Raw genomic sequence first — 23653 nt, forward strand, 5'->3', positions numbered from 1 at the left:
ACAAGCATGCTCCTTACATGTTACGCTTCATCATCATTCTGCAGTTAGTAATAAGATGACCTGCATAACAAAAACCATCAGAGTCATAAACACCATTCACATTTTGAGTCAAACAATAATTATACCAATTTCCTGATGACTACTCTAAGGCGCAGTTGAAGCCGGGATACTGATCGTTATCCTGATCGGGTGTTGAAAACTTCATAGTCAATAATATTTCTCCCATCTCCACTGTATCTAGAAACTTTTAGGGAATATTTTCCAAGCTCCGAATTTGTCTTGAGTTGTTTAAAATTTTCAATTTATGTAGTTATGAATGAGTTATTTTTAGTAAATTGAACATTAAATTTTATTTTTTAGAAATATCACAAATAAAGGTTGTTATTTAATATGATACATTTTAGTAAAAAAGAATAGTAAAAACAAATAAAAGTCAAAATGTCGTAACAACTTTTATTTTATGAAATATCTTGCATTAGATACTGCCAATTTACATGAACGCAGTTTACAAACCGTGAAATGGTCATATTCATCGGAGTACCAAGCACCGCTGATAAGCACTTCAAATCACAACCTGTAATCAGCCGATGCCGTTAATTGGTGCATCTTCTCCAAGCCCAACCAGAAGTTTTTGTAGTAAGTTCTAAATCCTAACTGCAAAATTATACTAACTCTAAACAATTTGAGGCAAAATGTCATTTTTCACGCGCATACTTTATACGTGTCCCAAGTTTGGTTAAAAATCTGCGAGGCATCAATCCTCTGCTGAATGACAATCCATCCATTGACAGACGTGACAGGAGTTGGGTTAGCAAACGTTGGAATGTTCAACAGGATTGTTTCATTGACAGCACTATACGTTGTTATGAATTGGAAAAAAAGTTATCATCCAATCAAAACGGTTGTAAAGATTTCACCAGACTTAAGGAAGGATTAATTCATTAGTGAATGCCTGATTAATGAAAGATTAAAGATTAAGCGTTGATTAATGTACGAAAACCTTGAGGATCATGACAGATGGACAACTGCTTCTTACCAGTGAGACACATGTAGAGGGCACATGTATTGTTGATGCCAGGCAGTAAGTTGGAACAAGAGTAAAACAATCCACCGTTGAAGGTGGATGGAAAGTTGCAGGATTTGCTTAGGGTCAAATTTAAACCTTTGGCTAAATTATTTCAATAATTTTATTTCAAGGAAAAAATAGTCATTAATTAATATACAAATTGTATCACTTGATGAAAAATTAACAAAAAAATCAAACATACGTAGTAGTTTTTTTATTCCAAGTTATATTTTTCCTTCACCCAATTAACAAAATTTACATTTTTAAACTAAAAACTTTTCAACAACTGTTGTTAAGTATTGAATTTAAAAAATGTGTGATTTATATGAAATATGTATCAAATGTTACAAAGCACAACACGATTTGACATTCAAATATTTGTTAAATTACTTAAAACATTCATTCTACAAACATTCATAATCTCTGGATTCAAAAAATAATAAACTAAAATCTTAAAATCCTTACTAGTAAATACCAGCAAAACAATCGCGTGCTCGTGTGCAGCATATTTATTTTTAGAATTTATCATCGATTTGAATCCTTCCTACCAATAATTTTCAATTGGGAAAAGAATGACAGCTCTTTCATTCTGTTTTTAAATTCACATTTTAAAAATTCACATTTTGAAATTCACCTTTGAAATTTACAATTTGAAAATTACTAGCAAAATGTTCATAGAGTCTGAAATCGATTTTATCTTCTCAAAGAAACATGTACAAATATGATTATGAACGTTCTCTACAAAAGATAGTTGACCCAAATTTGTATTCATTCATTCTTTCTTTCTTCTTATTCACCATTCCATCCATCCATCCATCCACATTTCATCACAAATAACGCTACAATAATGACAGACTTGAAATATATTTGAAATAAAATTTGTATTCAGCAATGTTCTTAAAATCAAAAATATTTTTAATATATTTAGAATTAAATACTACTAATTCAATATATTGATATTAAAATGTTTTAACATAATGAATAAATACGCATAAAACAAGTTAATATGTAAATAAAACTCGTAAACTAGATGTCTCTTTAAAATAAAAGTTAAAACTGTAATGCGTCCGTTGCCCATGTAAGAACATCCATCAAATTTTATTCAATTATTTTCAACTGCAAGATCAAACCCATCATGGGATGATCTGATTTCCCAGGCTGTCTGAGAACATTACTTTGCATCATCATCCAACAATCAGTAGCTAACCAAAAAGTTATAATTGTAAATGTTTTAAAATGAAGAAATATTAAAAGTTGTACAAATCAAATTTTGAAAATAGCGGAATGTTTTTAAAAAGCATGAGTTTAAATAGTTTTCATTCAATTCTAAGCATTCCTTTATTAAAAATAATTCTCTTTTCAACATTCTCTAGAAACATCATCAACAAAGACAGTTTGTTGGAAAAGAATATATCTGGTGGAAAATATTCACCTACCCTACATAGCTACAAACTATCGTATATACTATGATAGTTTGTTATTTGATACGTACATACGTAAGTCAGATATACATTTATATGCATATAATAGTTGTTGCGGCTTAATTAATCTAAGAAAGTAGAATATATGATATGAGTGATCATTACAAGCATGTTGCTTACGCGTTACGCTTCACCATCATTCTGCAGTAGGTGACGGTGGGAGAGTAACCGTAACTGAAATGTTGCGAGCCATACTCGTGATTGAGGTTTTGACAATAACACCAATTGAACCAGTTCCCTGCTGAATGCTCCAGGGCACAATTGGTTGATGCCACGTCGTTATCCTGATCTGGAGTTGAAAACTTCATCCCATTTTGGCGGTTGGACGGGTAGTTCAAAACGTCCCAATAATCTCCAATGTAGCCCGAGACGAAGAGGGAGTATTTTTCCAGTTCTGAATTGATCTGGATTGTTTAATCTCTGGATTGTTTCTTATAATTAGAAATTTTAATTTTTAATTTTTATGAAATTTTTATTAACTTTGATTAATATAAACTCTAGCTGTTGGCGAATCAAAAAAATAGTTGAAGGATAAAGGTCAATTACACTCTTCCGAATTTCAGAGGATTTAGCAACACGCCACAAACATCGTATATGAATGCATGCCAAACGACGTATCGCCCATGATGCATGTGATAGGCGAGAATCTTTTTGTCATATTCGAACCCGGTTACTGCAAAACAGCACCAGGCGACCTTAACCAGTGGGCCATCACGCCACACGCAGTTATTTGATACGGTATAGTATTTGAAAAATATAGAGAAAAAGATCAGTTAAACCGAATAAAAATGTGAACGTGCATTCTAATTTTTTATTTAAATAAGAATTTTTTTAAATGTTGTTCATGGAATTCTAAAAATTTTTGTTTTGGCAAATTGACCAACCGTGAAATGATCATATTCATCAGAGTGCCAAACACCGTTGATGAGCACTTCAAATCTCAACCTGTAATCAGCCCATGTCGTTAACCGATGCATCTTCTCCAAACCAAACCAGAAGTTTTTGTTGTAGATTCCAAATCCAGTCTGTCAAATTTTAATTTGAAATCATTTGGAAAACATAAAAACGGTCTGACTAATTCAAAATGTATACAAATCTCACAAACATCTTTTTGACGACATAAACAATAATTTACCTTGTACGTGTTCCAATTTTGGTTGAAACTTTGCGAGCCATCAATCCTCTGCTGAATGACAATCCATCCATTGACAGACGTGACAGGAGTTGAGTTGGCAAACGTTGGAATGTTCAACAGGATTGTTTCATTGGCAGCGCTGTAGGCTGTTTTATATGACAACTAAAATTATTCTCCCAAACCAGAACAAATAGTCTTCAACACGAACGCGTCATATCATAACAAACCTTGAGGATCAAGACAGATAGACAACTGCCTGTTATCAGTGAGACACATGTAGAGAGCACAAGGATTGCTGATGTCAGGCAGTGAGTTGGAACAAGAGTAGAACAATCCACCGTTGAAGGTGAATGGGAAGTTGCAGGATTTGCTCAGGGTCGTACTGTTTACTTTTAAGAAATATGTATCAGGTTAATTAAATCGCAAAAGTTTTGTTTATCTTTTTTCATCTTACAATTTAAATATTTCAACTGTGTTTCCATACTTCAAAAACTTTGTAAGCTCTTTTTTATGTTTTATAAATTGAAGGAGGGAGGTGCATATTCTAATTGGTGAAGTATTTTTTTAATTAAAAAGAAACAATCAAACTTACAGATCGCATGAGTGAGATTGCGTGTGGACGCTGCATGAATTATGAATACTAATGAATTATCATAAATTATTGTGAAAAGATTACAAATAAAAATAAATTAATCAGATGATAATTAACTAATTAATTAACATCTAAATGATTTATTCTTTAAATAAAAAAAAATGGACCAACCTAAAGCATCTCTGGCGGCAACATCCTACATTTGAAAACTCAAAAATTTAATAAATTTTAAAATTAAAAGTTCATCTCCGGCAAATATTTCATCTTTTATAAATAAAAAAAAAATAAAAAATAAACTGGCCTCATAAGCTTGACAGCGTGTTTTATTCAGAGCAATCTTGTAATGAACATCGCAAGTGAAATGAAACAGTTGGCAGTACTTAGCTGGATGACTAGCATTGTTGGATACGTAGTTGAATGCGTTGCAAGTGATGTTACCATTAGTTGGAGAAACATAATGAGAACATTTGGTAGAACATTCCAGTAAGGATCGTATGTTGGTTAGGACTGTGGTAGGTTCGGAAGAAAAACACATGGGATTGTCTGGCTCTCCTATCATTCCATACTTCTTATCAACTGCTGATGCATGTTTAACGGCTGCTAATGTCATCAAAAGGACTGCAATCAATAACATTTTCAATTTTCCGAATGCTCTTTAAATTCTAAAGAACATTTATCACGTTAGTTTATTAAATAAAAGTAACAGAACTGAAATTATAATAATTCTTTACTGAAAATTTATTTCAAAAATCATTTAACAAACAGCCAAATTCCTTCCAAATGTTAAAATTGTAAGAAACATTCACATCACTAATGGCATTTTCATGTCAAAAATATCTGCAAACATTTTACATTGTTGCCTGCTTTTTACTGTACTGAATGGCTTGCCTGTCAAAGCATAATTGTCTTATAAATGTAAACATTTTCTGCTAATGTTTGGCCAATATTAGCTCTATTCATTATTCAAGAGGTAATTTTCCTAGACCATGAAGTAAGATTTATTGCAAGCAAATGATAAAAATTGAATAATAAAATATTAATAAATAATAACAATGAATGTTTTGATTCTGTATGAATAATGTTGTCAGTTGAGGGACAAGGATTTTTTTAACAATGCAGCAAAATGTTGTTGATTGGATTTTCCAATTTTTAATTGAAGAAAATATACGCTGTAATTAAATCATAACAAACTACTAAACGTGAACAATCCAAAATAATATTTATTTTTTAAATCATAAATGTTAGTAAGATACCCAAAAAATCCCTCACAACCCAAAAACTTTTGTATGCTTATTTTCATACACTATATTGTAATATATTTTAATAATTAAATTATAATATATTTCTATAACTATATTTTTGTATTATATACTTTTCGGAAAATGGCAGAACATAGCGTGCGTGAAGAACAGTTACTTCTGCATTTTTTAATGTCTTTTCTGTATTGTTTCCATCAGCTCAGAGGAAAAGATTAGCCTTATAGCCTTATGATGTTCCATCACGTAACATGTGTGTGTGTGTGTGTGTGTGTGTGTGTGTGTGTGTGTGTGTGTGTGTGGTGTGTGTGTGTGTGTAAAACATTTTTTTTCTTCACACACAACTCACAAATTGACAAACACATAAACACACACACATAAACACACACACATAAAAACACACACATAAACACACACACACATACATAAACACACACACACACACACATAAACACACACATTCACGCATATACCCACTTTACTAATACTGCATTCGATTTGTGTGATATATGTTTCCAGTTAATCATATTTTCAAGATAGACTTGCTATCTATCTATTGCATCGTAATTAGAAAAAAAAACTTTTCTACCACTTAATCATTTTATTGAAAGGTCAAAAATTGTTATAGCAATAAAAATAGTTTTAAAATCTTTTAAAACAACTGAATACACAAATCACGTTGAAAATAATTAAAAGAATTTATTGAATATAATTTTTTATACGGTGGAGTTTTGTTTAACTTTGATGGCCTTATGTTGAAATGTTTTTCAATAACAATGCTCAACAATTTTACTTTTACAATTAACATTTTCGAAATAAATTTCTACTAAAACTTGTTAAAATAATTATTTTCAATATTTTCCAATTGCCTGAAACTCAGCTCATCTAGCTTTTGCTGCAGTTATTTATCGTCATTCCAGTTAACGTATATGTGTGTGTGTGTGTGTGTGTGTGTGTGTGTAGATATTATATATATATATATATATATATATATATATATATATTATATATATATATATATATTCTTCTTGAGTTTGGAAAATAACAGCAAAAGACGTCATCTTATTTTTTATGGCGCTAGTTATTCACAGTTCACAACAAAATAATGTCTTTTCAATTCGAAAAATATCTTTGAAAAGAAAATTTTATACTTCGGCCATGTCAGAAAATGCAGTATTACGTGGAATGTATATTGTAATACATTGAATGGTTTGTGTTGCAAAAATTTTTTGATGGATCTGTTGTTATTTAATTTTTGATGTATAAAAAAATTTTCACTACTTGAGTTATGAATGTTGACGAATAAACTATAAAACATTTTTCTTCTTACTCGTATCTACCATCTGTATATTTCTAAATTTCTCTTCTTCAGCGAATCATTCAATCTATCCATCTATCCTTTTTTTAAATATCATATTTTAAAGTATGTTTTCAACATAAATTTCAACTGCACATTCGTTTATATGTACGTTGCATCCAAGCTTACAAACACTCAAATCATTTCATCTTTCAATCCACCAAGCACCAGTTTCTAAATATGTGCGGAGTGTGAAATAGAGAAAACAAGAAAGATTATTTATACATAGAAAAAGAGAGAGAGAGAAAAAAAGAAATAAAAATTAACCATCTAAGCAAACAAATTCGAGCACACCTATATATAAATTTCATTCAGCCTAACCGGCCATTGAAATAGACGAAGATGTCTCCTTATAATAACAAAATGCACGTATAAAGAAAAAATAAAACACATCTGAAATGAAACGCACATTGTATTTAGAAAAATAATTTTCATGTAAAACGGAGAAGATATTGTTTGACGTGTGAAGAAGTTTGTCAAAAGTGTTTTGTCAAAAAAAAAATTGAAAACTAGCCATGCCGCTCTGCCGCTTGTAGCAACGATGTCTGATTCAAAATTTTACGGTGTTGGAAGGATGATTTTCAAAATTCTTCAAGTCGGTAATTTTTCGGCTGCAAAATTTTTATAAATCAAGAGAATTGAAAAATCGTTAAATTTATTGTTTAAATTACTGTAATGTGATCAAAGTTGTATATATGGAAAAGTTTTATTTCAAACTACGTGCACACGTTGCTCAAATATCACGAATTAAAAGGCATAGATGATAGAATGAAAAGATTTCTTCTACCAAAAATGAATGAAGTAAAAAGTTATTCGATGAGTGTACATCAATTCCATGACAGAAGTAAATAAAATCATGCTTAAATTTTATTTGAAATAATTGAAATCCTCTAAGAAAGTTGAATACATGATATGAATGAACATTACAAACATGAATGAACATTACATGTTTGTAATGTTCATTCATGACATATGAATGAACATTACAAACATGCCCTTTACACGTTACGCTTCATCATCATCTTGCATCCGGTAAAATCGCCATAATGAAAATTAATTGAGCCAAACGGACCGAGTTGTAAAAATATTTGTTTGTTTATTGAATTTTATAAAAAATGTTTTTAAAAAAAAAACTTACCAAATCTTGTTGTTATGGTTACGGATGCCAACACGATTAACTTCAGCACCATTTCAAATCCTTCATCTCATTTTTTAAATTTTGAGGATGCGCAAATACAGCCTTGCATCTACTCTATGTGATGGCCTTTTGCCTAACGGACCGTTCACGTTTTGAGATGAACACCGATTGAACCAATTTCCTGATGACTTTAAAGAAGCACAACTACCGCCAAAATACTGATCGTTATCCTGATCAGGAGTTGAAAATTTCATACCGTTGTGATTGTTTAAAACATCTCTCTTATCTCCACAGTATCCAGAAACGTCGATGGAAAACTTTTCATTTTCTGAGTTTATCTAGGTTTGTTTGTTTATTCATCTTGACATGATGATATTTTTTTAAAAAGTATTTGACAATGGTTACGAGTTATTGAAAATTTTAAAATAAGCAAAAACAATTATATATTTTTTTAAACAAAAAAAATGTAGAAGATGGAATGCTTCTTTCAAATTGTTATTTGAAATTTATACGCCTGCGAAAAAACAAACCCTGAAATGGTCATATTCATCGGAGTACCATTTACCACTGAAGAGAACTTCAAACCTCAACCTGTAATCAGCCGAGGTCGTTAATTGGTGCATCTTCTCCAAACCCAACCAGAAGTTTTTATAATAAATGCCGAAACCTGACTATAAATGGTAATAAACAAAAAAATTTAACAACTATTGAAAAAATATATTACACATAATACCTTGTACTCTATCCATTTTTGATTGAAACTCTGCGAGACATCAATCCTCTGCTGAGTGACAATCCATCCATTGACAGACGTGACAGGAGTTGAGTTGGCAAACGTTGGAATGTCCAACAGGATTGTTTCATTGGCAGCGCTGTAGGCTGGTGTATGATAGAACTACAATCATTGCGCATTAGAGATAATTATTCGGATGAGAATAAATTATTGATATACTTAGTTCATCTTTTTACTGAATATATTCACCATGATTTAATTCCTTATTTTGTAATAAAAGGCCATCACATAGAGAAGTTGCAAGGCTGTATTTGCGCATCCTCAAATGTATGTTTTGTTTTTCTTTGTTTTGTATCTAGGTATGTTGTTCGTTTTATTTGTATGTTTGTTTGAAACTCGTTCGCATGTGGCACTCAGCAAATGCAAGCGATGAGTGGTTGATGCGACAATAACGCGATAAAGTAACGAGATATGCTAATCTGTTTTGCAATCTGACTACTTCTGGAAGAAACCAAGTAATTAGTACTTTTCGAACTTTAAAAAGTTATTAGTTAAACTAATTTGACTACCTTCAAATCTGGGTAATTAGTTAGTATAAACTTTTTACTTGCATAAAATTGCTTCGTTAGTAGTTATTGTAATCTGATTGCTTAGAAATGTAAATTGTTACTAAAATCTACTCAGATTGCTGTTTAAAATTAGTAGTTTTAGTTACAAGATAAAGTATTTCGATTAGTAATTAACATAATTTACTATTTTTTTGGAAGTTACAAATTGAAGATTACCCATTTTGTATCTATGGATTCTTCATATGATTGATTGTACACTGAGAAAATCTTATTCCTACCGAACGCATACTATCATCTATTATTAATTTTATTATGTTTCAACTTTGTAAAAAATGTTCACTTTACATAGAAAATAATACAGTTAAATGATCATTGGGTAAATCTGAACGAAACAAAACGAAATATATTTTCTTGCCGAAATTGAGGATAAGAATTGAAATAAAGCACCTATGACTCGAAAGTTAACATCCATCGAAGTATTAAGATTGAATTTAGTAAGATTTCATGGCAATGAGTCACTAAATTGTAGTAACTGATTACTATTATCAAGTATCGGTAATATTTGTGCTGAAAGATTTTAAAAATACTTTTCAGATAGAGTATAAAAAGTAACAGCACATCCCTACAAGCAATGTGCGTCATAAAATAATAAAATAACAAATATCGCCATACTCCAGTCAAAACGTATTGTTTCGAGATTTAATTGTCTAACCAAATTTTTAAATTTTGACGAGATGAATAATTTAGCCGGTTGAATGAGTGTGAAAATATGAAAATTTTCCGTTTCAAAGCACAAAGTTCCCAAAAGTGCCCATCATGGACGACTGATTCTTTGGTACTTCAAAGGTATACAGAGGGTTTACGAGCTGGTGAAGTGGTTAAAATGTCTGGCATTGCTGTCGCAGTGACCAGGTTTAAATGCCAAAAGATTCCAGCCTATGAACAACTAGGGACTTTGAGTTTCTTTGAAAAATTTTGGTTTTGTTTGTAGTTGTGTTGTTTGAAAGCGGAGAAACATGGAGATGGAGAGAGAAAAGCATAAAATGAAGAGAAAGAGAGTGAGAAAAACAGATAAAAATGAAAGAGACACTCGACGGATGACTTGAGTCTTATCGAATGTTTTTTGGTTTTGTGTGTTGTTGTGCTGTGATGTTTCCAGGTACATTTGATTTTAAACATAGAGAGAAAAAGAGAAAGGGAGAGAGGAAAAGAGAGAGAAACTCTACAAATGGCTCTGAGTTTCATGAAATATGTTTAGTTTCGTGTTTGTTGTTGATGTTGTTTCCACTTACCAGGAGTGTTTGTTATACAGGTGTAAAAAAATTTTTATTTCAAAATTTTTATATCCGACTGACGTGATGAATAATTGAGTGGCAGGTTCTTCGGCGCGTTTCAATAAAAAGTTTGCACTTGAACAGTTGGAAGTTAATTGAGTTGGAAGTTAATTTGGTTGGAAGTTAATCAAGTTGAAAGTTAATTGAGTTGGAAGTTAATTTGGTTGGAAGTTAATTGAATTGGAAGTTAATTGAGTTGGAAGTTAATTGAGTTGGAAGTTAATGGAGTTGGAAGTTAATTGAGTTGGAAGTTAATCAAGTTGGATGTTAATTGAGTTGAAAGTTAATTGAGTTGGAAGTTAATTGAGTTGGAAGTTAATTGAGTTGGAAGTTAATTGGGTTGGAAGTTAATTGGGTTGGAAGTTAATTGGGTTGGAAGTTAATTGAGTTGGAAGTTAATTGGGTTGGAAGTTAATTGAGTTGGAAGTTAATTGAGTTGGAAGTTAATTGGGTTGGAAGTTAATTGAGTTGGAAGTTAATTGAGTTGGAAGTTAATTGAGTTGGAAGTTAATTGGGTTGGAAGTTAATTGAGTTGGAAGTTAATTGAGGTATTATCGTTGAGGTGACTAAAACGAATTTGATTAAAAACGAATCATAGTATATTTTTGAGTAGTATTCACTTATTAATTCATAATGTAACGACAACTTAGTTGTTTTTCTTTCATTTTTTTTCAACAGAAAAATACTTTTTATTGCAGCTAAACATTTTATTCAATGAAAATTCGTATTCAACAACGTTACAGCAATGAAGTTTGCTTCAAAATGTTGGTGTAATGGTTAAGGCGCCTGATCCTGCTGTTGCGGTGACCGCCTTCAAATGCAAGAAGATTCTCCGCCTATCATCACATGCATCATGTGCGTGTTTGTCTGTGCGTGTGTGTACGTGTTTGTGTGCGTGTGTGTGTGTTTCAAAAATGTTTATAATTAAATGCTAAAGACATAATATAATGATATTAAAATGTTTCGATCTAATGAATATACATGAAAATCACACAAAACACGTTAAAATATTACTGAAACTCGTAAACTATACATAAATCTTTCTTTAACATAAAAGTTAAAACTGCAATGCATCTCTTACTCATGTGAGAACATCCATCAGGTCTCATTCAATTATTCTCAACTGCAAGATCAAACACATCACGTGATGATGTGTTAGATCTGCCAGGCTGTCTGAGAACGTTCCTTTGCATCCCCATCCAACAATCAGTAGCCAGTCAAGAAATTATCACGAAAAATGTCTCAAAGTGAAAAAATAATAAAAATTGTATCAATCACATTTGGAAAATTGCGGAACATTTTGGAAAAATTTCTATCTACGACATTAATTACAGAATCACATTAAATACTGAATCACATTAATTACAGAATCACATTAATTACTGAATCACATTAATTACTGAATCACATTAAATACTGAGTCATATTAATTACAGAATCACATTAAATACTGAGTCACATTAATTACAGAATCACATTAATTACCGAATCACATTAATTACTGAATCACATTAATTACTGAATCACCTTAATTACCGAATCACATTAATTACTGAATCACATTAATTACTCAATCACATTAATTATTGAATCAAATTAATTACTCAATCACATTAATTATTGAAAGCATCTAAACATAAATATTAATCGTCTTCATTCGATTTTACATTCTCTTTAAGTTTAAAGAAAATAAAAAGTTAAAAGTTGCACAACTTTTTCGCTGAGAGAAGCAGTGTTGAAATCGAAGTCGGTCGAAATCGGGAAATTTTGCTTGATTTTTCATCCGACCCCAGAAATGGTTAAAAGTTTCAAAAAATGTAAAACTGATTCGCATGTTAGTGATGCAAAGAAACTCGACAACTATGAAGCTTGCCAATTATACAACTTGCTAATTATAAAACCTCCTGCCTTGCAACTCAGCAAACTACAACGTTATTTTCTGCTCAGCTACCATAATGCAAAAATTTGATATTACCTTTCATTATATTTTAAACAATTAATATAGAAAAATTTCACTGAGAAAAGCAATTACACCGACTGATTTTCATTGAGCAGTTAGTGAAAGATGATATCTAAAGTAAAACTGTGAAGCAAAAGTTGAAAAAATGTTCAGAGAGTTGGAACCAGTGTCAGGAGTGTGATGATGATGAATGAAGGAGTCGCAGTTGACTCGCACACCCTCAAACACCACACAGGTTGCACAAATTTCACGGTGGAAAAGCATGGTTGCTATAAAAAGTTTGCTACTGCACGAATCGATGGTTAACTGTTGAATAGATTCAGCTTGCACGATAAAGCTTGCACGAAATATTCGAAATAATTTGAAGGATCTAAAAAAGTAGGATATATGAGATGAATAATCGTAAGAAACATGCTCCTTACACGTTACGCTTCAACATCATCCGGCTGTAGGTGAGGTCAGTACCTGTGTAATGGAAAGAACTTGATCCGAACGGGCCATTCACATTTTGAAAACCACACCAATTGAACCAATTCCCTGATGAATACACTGAAGCACAACTACCGCCAAAATACCGATCGTTATCCTGATCAGGAGTTGAAAAGTTCATACCGTTGTGATATTTTAAAACATTTCTCTTATCTCCACAGTATCCAGAAACGTTGATGGAAAACTTTTCAAGCTCTGAATTGATCTAGGTTTGTTTGTTTATTCATCTTGATATGATGATATTTTTTAAAAAAGTATTTGACAATGGTTACAAGTTATAAAAATTTTTAAAATAAGCAAAAACTATGGAAGATGGAGGTAAAGTTCAATGTTACATAATACAGTTAATTGATAAATGAGTAAATCTGAACGAAACGAAACGAAATTTTATTTTCTTACGAAAATTGAAGATAAGAATTGAAATAAAGCAGCTGACACGAAAGTTAACATCCATCGAAGTAGGGTACAATTGAATTTAGTAAGATTTGATCGGCGATTTTTGGCAATGAGTCACTAGATTGTTAGTAACTGAATACTATTAGTAGGTATCAGTAATATTTGTACTGAAATATTTTAAAAATACTTTTCAGAGAGTATAAGAAATAACAGCACATCCCTGCAAGCATTGTGCGTCATAGAATGATAAAAACAACAAATATCACCATACTCCAGTCATAACGTATTATTTCGAGATTCAATTGTCTGACCAAATTTTTAAATTTTGACGAGATGAATAATTTAGCAGGTTGAGTGTGAAAATATGAAAATTTTCCGTTTCAAAGCACAAAGTTCCCAAACGTGCCCATCATGGACGACTGATTCTTTGGTACTTCAGAGGTATACAGAGGGTTTACGAGCTGGTGAAGTGGTTAAAATGTCTGGCATTGCTGTCGCAGGGACCAGGTTTGAATGCCAAGAGATACCAGACTATCAACTGCTCCACGGTCCACTGATTCGTGTTATTATGTATACTATTTTGGGGATGAAATTTAATTGGAAATATTTTAATCATAATAATCATTATTACTAGTTATTTATATTATTATCATTATTATTGTCGTCGTCGTTGTTGTTAAAGTTAGAAAAAGGATAAAGAATAAGAGAGAGTAAAAGAGAGAGATAGAAAGATTCAACTTGGGACTCGCTTTAGTTTCATCAAAAAATTTTGGTTTTGACTGTTGTTGTGTTGTTTCCAGGTATTTTTTAATGGAATGAAAGCAGAGAAACATAGAGAGGGAAAGAGAAAAACATAAATTGTAGAAAGAAGAGACAGTGAGAGAAAGAGATAAAACTAAAAATGAGATACACTCGAATGTTTTTGGTTATGTGTGTTGTTGTGTTGTGATTTTTCCAGGTACTGCTACTGATACAACACTAGTATAAATAGTAAAATACTAGTAACATGAACAACATTAAAAACTAAGCAAAGAATCGCCTTTACAATTTGCTGGGTTTCAAAATTTTTCAAACGTTGTGACGAAATGAATAATTGAAATGGTTCATTTAGTGCAATTAAAATTTATTTTTTTAAATTAACAGATTAGTGATAGCTGAATGGTTGAAGACGCCTGGTTCGGCTTAGCGGAGACATGGTTCGACTGCACGGATATACCGGTATATTCTTTTTTGTAGTTGTAATAGTGTTTGATCAAATACTCATCATAGCACATTTTTGCGTAGTATTAACGTATTATTTTATTATGTAACGACAGCTAAGTTGTGTTTCTTTCATTTTTTTAACATAAAAAAATACTTTTTATTGCAGCTAATGATTTTATTCAATGAAAATTTGTATTCAACAACGTTACAGCATCGAAAAGTGCTTCAAAATGTTGGTGTAATTATTAAGGCGCCTGGTCCTGCTGTTGCGGTGACCGCCTTTAAATGCAAGAAGATTCCCCGCCTATAATCACTTGCATCGTGTGTGTGTGTGTGTGTGTCTGTGCGTGTGAGTTTGTGCGTGTGTGTACGTGTTTGTGTTTACTACACTTCATTTTTCAAAAAAAAAAGAAAGTAAAATTATAAAAAAAAATTTTATTAAAAATGATATCAAAAAGGCATAAACATTAAAATGAAAAGATTTCTTCTACGAAAAATGAATAAAAAATTATCAGACAGGTAAACAACATTTCTATGACAGGTGTAAACAAATCACGCATGAAATAAATTGAAATCCTCTAAGAAAGTTGAATATATGATATGATTGAACATTACAAACACGTTACGCTTCATCATCATCCCGCAGTAAGTAAAGTTGGGAAAACCGGCATAATGAAAATTAATTAGAGTAAAAATGTTAGCCCGTGCATCTCTCGAGCAGAACCCACATTATCGATGAGCAGAACAAAACATTAGAATTAAGGTATAAAAAAATGTACTTTCTATCATAGATTTATAATTCTAATGTTTTTAACTAAATGTTTTTTTAATTATTAGCACTAATTAAAATTAATGAAAGTGGGCAAATTTTATTTAATATGGACTTTTTAAACTGGGGTGTTTTTATAACTCTGATGGCCTTATGATGAGTTGAATAATATTAATTTCAATTGTTTTTTCATTACTAATGCTCACCAATTTGTTCAGGACAACTTATTGTTTGCAACAATTAAAAAATTGAATCGTATATCTCATGAATATGGACAAAAAAATGTTTGCAAGCCATCATCAATCAATCTCTCGTCACTAAATGTTGACCAATGAACATTAATCAATGTTCCTACTACAAGTTACGCTTCACCATCATCCTGCAGTGAGTAGCGGGAGAATAAGCGTAATCAAACGACGAACCATAAACTCCATTCAGACGCTGGTAGTAACAACTGTTGTACCAACTTCCAGATGAAAACTGAAAAGCGCAGTGGTATGTTGGATGAAGATCGTTGTCTTGATCTGGCGAAGAAAAGTTCATTCCATTTTGAACGTACAATGGATCTGGATGGTTCAGAACATCGCATTTATCTCCTCTGTATTTAGAAACGTTGAGAAAGTATTTTTGAAATTCTGGGCCTACCTGCAACATTTTTATCGTTTAAATTGTATTGAAATATTAACGTTTTGTAGTCATATTAGAATTTTTACTAGTACCATTGTAATTAAAACTGCCATTTAAATTTTGACAAAATAAATCAATTTCAGAAATTAAAGGTTAAATTTTGACAGACCTTGAAATGATCATATTCATCGGAGTACCAAGAACCACTGATGAGAACTTCAAATCTCAATCTGTAATCAGCCGATGCCGTTAACTGGTGCATCTTCTCCAAACCCAACCAGAAGTTTTTGTAGTAAATGCCAAATCCTGACTTAATTTTTTAAACAGTAAAATTCAGCATGTATTGACAAAATTTTTTACACAAAATACTTTGTACGTGTTCCAATTTTGGTTGAAACTCTGGGAGCCATCAATCCTCTGCTGAATGACAATCCATCCATTGACAGACGTGACAGGAGTTGAGTTGGCAAACGTTGGAATGTTCAACATGATCGTTTCATTGGCAGCACTGTAGGCTAATATGCAATAAAAGTTAAAAAAAAAGATGTTTATATGTTCCGGTGAAAAAATTTTTATAAATTTCTTTCTACATTTTTGAAAAATGAATTTATCAAAAATTTACAAATAATTTTTCAAAAACCTTGAGGATCAATACAGATGGACAACCGCCTGTTAGCAGTGAGGCACATGTAGAGAGCACAAGGATTGTTGATGCCAGGAAGTGAGTTGGAACAAGAGTAGAACAATCCACCGTTGAAGGTGAACGGGAAGTTGCAGGATTTGTTCAGGGTCAGAGGATAATTTGTTGCTTAAAAAACATTATTTTTGAATAGAGAAGTTGTTCAATTAACATATAGTGTCACTATTTACATTCTACATTAATTCACTATTCAAAAGGAAATCGTCAAAAATTCAAAAACCTTAACCAGCTACTATTAATTTAATTTATTAAACAGTTAGTTAAGGTAATGAAAGATCGAGCAAATAATGTATTAAAAAAATCACTAACGCAACGCTTCATTGCTCGTGGTATCCTGCAATGAAAATTTAACTGAATGAGAAAAGATGTAGAAATGAAATAAAAAATTGCTATTAAGAGATAATTCAAGCAATAAAAGAGAATTTTCTACTTTAAACAAAATTAAATAACTAACTCTATATGCTTTGCAACGTGTTTTATTCAGAGTAATTCTACAACTTGTGTTCTTGTTAGTGAAAAGAAACATTTGGCAGTACTTAGCTGGATGACTAGCATTGTTGGATACGTAGTTGAATGCGTTGCAAGTGATGTCACCATCAGTGGGAGAAACATAATGAGAACATTTGGTAGAACATTCCAGTAAGGACCGTATGTTGGTTAGGACTGTGGTAGGTTCGGAAGCGAAACACATGTGATTGTCTGGCTCTCCTATCATTCCATACTTCCTGCCAACTCCTGCTGACGCTAACGAGTTGACTGATGACGATACCGAAGTAATCAAAATAATCAATAAAAACGTTGAGAACCACATTTTAAATTTTAATTTAATTGAATAAAAGATTTAACATTCAAAATATATTCCTCGAAATTCAAATACTAATGCTCAATTTCTGCCCTACAAAAAACTTGTCTGTTTGTGGCGTGTCCAAACTTGTTTAACATTTTCATTCCTTCTTGAAGCAATATTCAGTAAGCAGTGGATGTCTCACTAGTTTGCTCGTCCTTAATTAAAGCTGTCAAAATTTCATGGTCCCGAATTCCTAGTCCAACCAACTAATTACAGTGCAAGTGTGTATGGGTGCACACACACGCACATAAAAACACACACACACATGCACATACACAAACATAAACACATGTTTAGTACCCACACACAAACACAAACACACACACACATATGCATGCACATCCACAAACAATCACGCATGTGCACTGTGATGTGACACACACACGCACAAACACAACGTACACAGTGGCAGGTTGGAAGATAGATTCTTTATTCTTTCTTCTTTCATTGTTATTTTGCTGGAGACAAAATTTTGATGTGTAATTTAGCATTTTTAATTCTGAGTACGTCGTACAGAACATGTAACAACACACATACACACAACTCACACACATTAACACACACACACAACACACTCAGCATTCACAAACAACACAACACACACACGCACACACATACACTGTATTCGATTTGTGTGATATATGTTTTCAGTTATTCATATTTCCAGGATAGACTTGCTATCTATCTATTGCATCGTAATTAGAAAAAAAACTTTTTCTACCACTTAATAATTTTATTGGAAAAACAAAAATTGTTACACAGCAATAAAAATGGTTGTAAAAGTTTTTAAAACTAATAAATGCACAGATCACGTTGAATGTAATAAAGACCTTAAGCTATGGGAGACTAAATAAATATTTAGAAATGATCATATATTAAAATGTAATTGGAGGTATCTGAAACTAAAGATTAATGAGTAATATAATGATTTTAAAAAGTTTCAATCTAACAAATTTTCATATAAAACTCACAAGTTTAGAAGTTTTGTCAAAGTTTTCTGATGAGCCAAAAATGATCTCGTAATAGCTTATTTATAAATCATCATTCATATAAATGTTATATAAAATGCTAGTGCCAATGTTAACATTAATAACGAAATAAACTTTTTATTTTTCGAGCATGAAAAACTTGATGAATGTTCATTCATTCAATACTTTACAGATCAATAGTTCTAAACAGATCAGTGGTTACATTTATAATTTTAAATGTTCATTTACTAAACTTAATTTTTCAATAAATAAAGAAAGTAAAATTATATCAAAAATGCTATCAAAAAGGCATAAACATTAAAATGAAAAGATTTCTTCTACGAAAAAATGAATAAAAAATTATCAGATAAATAAACAACATTTCTATGACAGGTGTAAACAACTCACGCATGAAATAAATAGAAATCCTCTAAGAAAGTTGAATATATGATATGAATGAACATTAGAAACATGAATGAACATTACAAACATGCTCCTTACACGTTACGCTTCATCATCATCCCGCAGTAAGTAAAATTGGGAAAACCGGCATAATGAAAATTAATTAGAGTAAAAATGTTAGCCCGTGCATCTCTCGAGCAGAACCCACATTATCGATGAGCAGAACAAAACATTAGAATTAAGATATAAAAAAATGTACTTTCTATCATAGATTTATAATTCTAATGCTTTTAACTAAATGTTTTTTTTAATTATTAGCACTAATTAAAATTAATGAAAGTGGGCAAATTTTATTTAATATGGACTTTTTAAACTGGGGTGTTTTTATAACTCTGATGGCCTTAAGATGAGTTGAATAATATTAATTTCAATTGTTTTTTCATTACTAATGCTCACCAATTTGTTCAGGACAACTTATTGTTTGCAACAATTAAAAAATTGAATCGTATATCTCATGAATATGGACAAAAAAATGTTTGCAAGCCATCATCAATCAATCTCTCGTCACTACTACACGTTACGCTTCACCATCATCCTACAGTAAGTAGCGGGAGAATAAGCGTAATCAAACGACGAACCATAAACTCCATTCAGACGCTGGTAGAAACAACTGTTGTACCAATTCCCAGAGGAATACTTAAAAGCGCAGTGGTATGTTGGATGAAGATCGTTGTCTTGATCTGGAGTAGAAAAGTTCATTCCATTTTGAACAAACCTTGGATCCGGATGGTTCAGAACATCGCATTTATCTCCTCTGTATCCAGAAACGTTGAGAAAGTATTTCTGAAATTCTGGGCCTACCTGCAACATTTTTATCGTTTAAATTGTGTTGATATTTTAACATTTTATAGTTTTAGTAAAATTTTTACGGGTGAAACCGGTAAAAAAATTACTTTTAGTTTTACAAAGAATCATTATAGGTTAAGAATATTGGTATTAAAAATTAACAAACCTCGAAATGATCATATTCATCGGAGTACCAAGAACCACTGATGAGCACTTAAAATCTCAACCTGTAATCAGCCGATGCCGTTAATTGGTGCATCTTCTCCAAACCCAACCAGAAGTTTCTGTCGTAAATTCCAAACCCTGACTGCAAAGTTTTATCATCTCTATAAACTGCGAACCAAAAATTTATTTTTCAAATTCATACTTTATACGTCTTCCAATTTTGGTTGAAACTCAGCGAGCCATCAATCCTCTGCTGAATGACAATCCATCCATTGACAGACGTGACAGGAGTTGAGTTGGCAAACGTTGGAATGTCCAACAGGATTGTTTCATTGACAACGTTGTAGGCTGAAATTTATGTCATGACTCGGAATCATTTATTATTATAGACAATCACAATATTTAATGCTGTCATGTCAGTGGTGAGTTGAGACGTCGTTGCTAAGAATATCAACTGAGTTGTCAGTCATTTAAATGTGATCTACTATTTATAACTTCTTTTGAAATGCAGTAGCTAGTTATGTACTGTTAGAATAAAGCTCACCATTCATAATATCAAAAAGCAGCGGTGAGCATTTTCAAATATAATTAAATGCAATAAGGATTGAAAATTTAACACTTTCATAAAAATTACATCCAGTCTCTTTTCTACACTCTCCACACTACATCGGTAAAAGCCTAAGAAAGTCCATGCAAATTTCTCTTTGCAAAAAATCATCGAGAAAATATTTAAATAAAGTGACGATATTATAAACTAGAAACAACCTTGAGGATCAAGACAGATGGACAACTGCCTGTTAGCAGTGAGACACATGTAGAGAGCACAAGGATTGTCGATGCCAGGTAGTGAGTTGGAACAAGAGTAGAACAATCTCCCGTTGAAGTTGAATGGGAAGTTGCAGGATTTGCTTGGAGTCAAGGAGGTTTTGTTTGCTATCAAAAAATATTTTCAATATTTTCATAAAAATTTAAACTTCTGAAATCCCGGCCGGAGTTCGCGTGCAAAATTTAATCAAGTCCTATATTGCAGGCATTCATATTTATAAGCATTGTATTCAGAATATGAAAACGAGTATTAAAAAATGTGCCCTGTATAAATTAGGATGGTTGTTGAATAAATGTTGAAATTATGATTAAACGAGAACCAAGATAAAAAGACAGTAAAAGCAATTCTTAACTGCCACAATTCTGATTTATAGAAAATTAAAAAAAAAATTAGTTTGAAAATTTCAAAATTTTGGTAACATCTATCCCTGCTTCAAACTGTTATCTATATATAAATTTTAAATAATTTTTACTTTATATAAACATCAGTTATTTATTGAAAAATACTAAAAAATGATTATTTTCACCAAAAATATTTTTATTCTCTTTAGAATGTTCAAGGAAAATTGCTAGCGTATTCAACATTGAAATAGCTTTTTATACAAGAAGGAACAAATTATCAAACTTACAAATTGCTGAAGTTAGATTACGATTGAACACTGTATGAGTATGTGACAAAATAAATTATTTAACAAAATAAATAAATTAAATAATAAATACTTAATGCTTAATGCTTACTAATCAATTTATTAATCTAGTAAAAAGTTAACTAACTCAATTTCTTCCTGGCCGGAACATCCTTCGTTGGAAAACTCGACAATTTAGCGAATTTTTCAAAAAAACAAAAGTTTTTATAAACATAAAAAAAATTATTAATAATGAAAAACAAGAGTAAACTGGCCTCATAAGCTAGGCAACGCGCATTCTTCAGAACAATCTCGTAATGGACATCGCAAGTGAAATGAAACAGTTGGCAATACTTAGCTGACCGACTAGCATTGTTGGATACGTAGTTGAATGCGTTGCAAGTAATGTTACCATCAGTGGGAGAAACATAATGAGAACATTTGACAGAACATTCCAGTAAGGATCGTATGTTGGTTAGGACTGTGGTAGGTTGGGAAGAAAAACACATGGGGTTGTCTGGCTCTCCTATCATTCCATACTTCTTATCAACTGCTGAAGCTAACGAGTTGACTGATGAGGACAGCAGAATTATTACTGAACATACTTTTACAATTAACATTTTCGAAATAAATTTCTACTAAAACTTGTTAAAATAATTTTTTTCAATATTTTCCAATTGCGTGAAACTCAGCTCATCTAGCTTTTGCTGCAGTTATTTATCGTCATTCCAGTTAACGTATATATATGTGTGTGTGTCTGTGTGTAGATGTAATATATATATATATATATATATATATATATATATATATGTACATATATATATATATATATATATATATATATATATGTACATATATATATATATATATTTATATCAGTAAATTTCGGTAACAAATTTTCATTTAAGCATATTTCATTAAACGCGATGCTTATATTATTGTTATTTAATTTTTTATTAAGATTTTCTATTTTTCTTATTAGTTTTTTATAATTATAATTTAAATTAAAAATAAGAACACCAATATTCATTATATAATTATTTATTAAGCGACGTTTCGAATTTTATAATTCATCTTCAGGCAATTTAATATTAATTCAAATAAAACATAACAATAAACTGTCAGATGACGTAATAAGAGTTGAGCGCGAAAGTAACGTAACGATTAAAGTTAAATTACGTAAGTAGTTAAATTAAGTATAATAACCAATTATTTTGTAATATAACATAATAACATATATTGTATGTGCAATATTATGTTAATAATAATAATAAATTAAACATTTCGTGATGAAATAATTAATATTAAAATTATATTACAAAATAATTGTAAAATAAACAAAATAAACAAAGTATATATAAATTTCATTCAGCCTAACCGGTCATTGAAATAGACGAAGATGTCTCCTTATAATAACAAAATGCACGTATAAAGAAAAAATAAAACACATAAAACAATGAAACGCACATTGTATTTAGAAAAATAATTTTTATGTAAAACGGAGAAGATATTGTTTGACGTGTGAAGAAGTTTGTCAAAAGTGTTTTGTCAAAAAAAAATTGAAAACTAGCCATGCCGCTCTGCCACTTGTAGCAACGATGGCTGATTCAAAATTTTACGGTGTTGGAAGGATGATTTTCAAAATTCTTCAAGTCGGTAATTTTTCGGCTTACTTTGCGATTCAAAAAATACAAAATTACAACATTATGACGTAAAATATTTAAAATTATTTCAATATTTACTTTTTTTGTCTGGTGGTGGTGCAATCTTCCAATCCCCCTTCCCACTCTTTGGATGAATCGCTCTACAACAGGTCCATTGTTGGTAAATTCCGTCTAGTACAATAATTATTAATAATTAAATAATAATTATATAATTAATAATTAACAATACAATTATTCAAAAATAGTAATTGTCTTTTCAAACGAGTGAGGAAAATTAATTTCCTCGACAAGTTTTGTTAGACGATCTTGCATTGTCTCTTGTCACGTCGTCACATGTGGCAAGTCTATTGTTTGATTATTTTCTTCAAAGAAGATATACCGTAGATGATGTTTATTGATAGTTTATAGATGATATTTTTATTCTTCTATAATTTATTTTATATTTTGAAATATATTTTAGCAGTAATTTTAATTATTAACCTTATAATTTTATAATCTATTATTA

At 31.1% G+C, this 23653-nt stretch overlaps 3 protein-coding genes across 3 annotated transcripts; all 3 read right to left on the minus strand.

The window, feature by feature from the left end:
• Positions 1–2663: 2663 nt before the first annotated feature.
• On the minus strand, positions 2664–3748 carry HELRODRAFT_81535 (hypothetical protein; the record flags this gene model as incomplete). Its single annotated transcript, XM_009022137.1, has 3 exons — positions 2664–2951; positions 3432–3572; positions 3683–3748. Coding segments are annotated over 3 exons (495 nt in total), but the record flags the coding sequence as incomplete, so codon positions are not given.
• A 4462-nt stretch (positions 3749–8210) lies between these two features.
• On the minus strand, positions 8211–8839 carry HELRODRAFT_137215 (hypothetical protein; the record flags this gene model as incomplete). Its single annotated transcript, XM_009022138.1, has 3 exons — positions 8211–8363; positions 8556–8696; positions 8759–8839. Coding segments are annotated over 3 exons (375 nt in total), but the record flags the coding sequence as incomplete, so codon positions are not given.
• A 4200-nt stretch (positions 8840–13039) lies between these two features.
• On the minus strand, positions 13040–20343 carry HELRODRAFT_81318 (hypothetical protein; the record flags this gene model as incomplete). Its single annotated transcript, XM_009022139.1, has 3 exons — positions 13040–13315; positions 16275–16415; positions 20236–20343. Coding segments are annotated over 3 exons (525 nt in total), but the record flags the coding sequence as incomplete, so codon positions are not given.
• Between the last annotated feature and the right edge of the window lie 3310 nt (positions 20344–23653).

Source organism: Helobdella robusta (genome assembly GCF_000326865.2).
Source record: "Helobdella robusta unplaced genomic scaffold HELROscaffold_30, whole genome shotgun sequence".
Classification (NCBI taxonomy): domain Eukaryota; kingdom Metazoa; phylum Annelida; class Clitellata; order Rhynchobdellida; family Glossiphoniidae; genus Helobdella; species Helobdella robusta.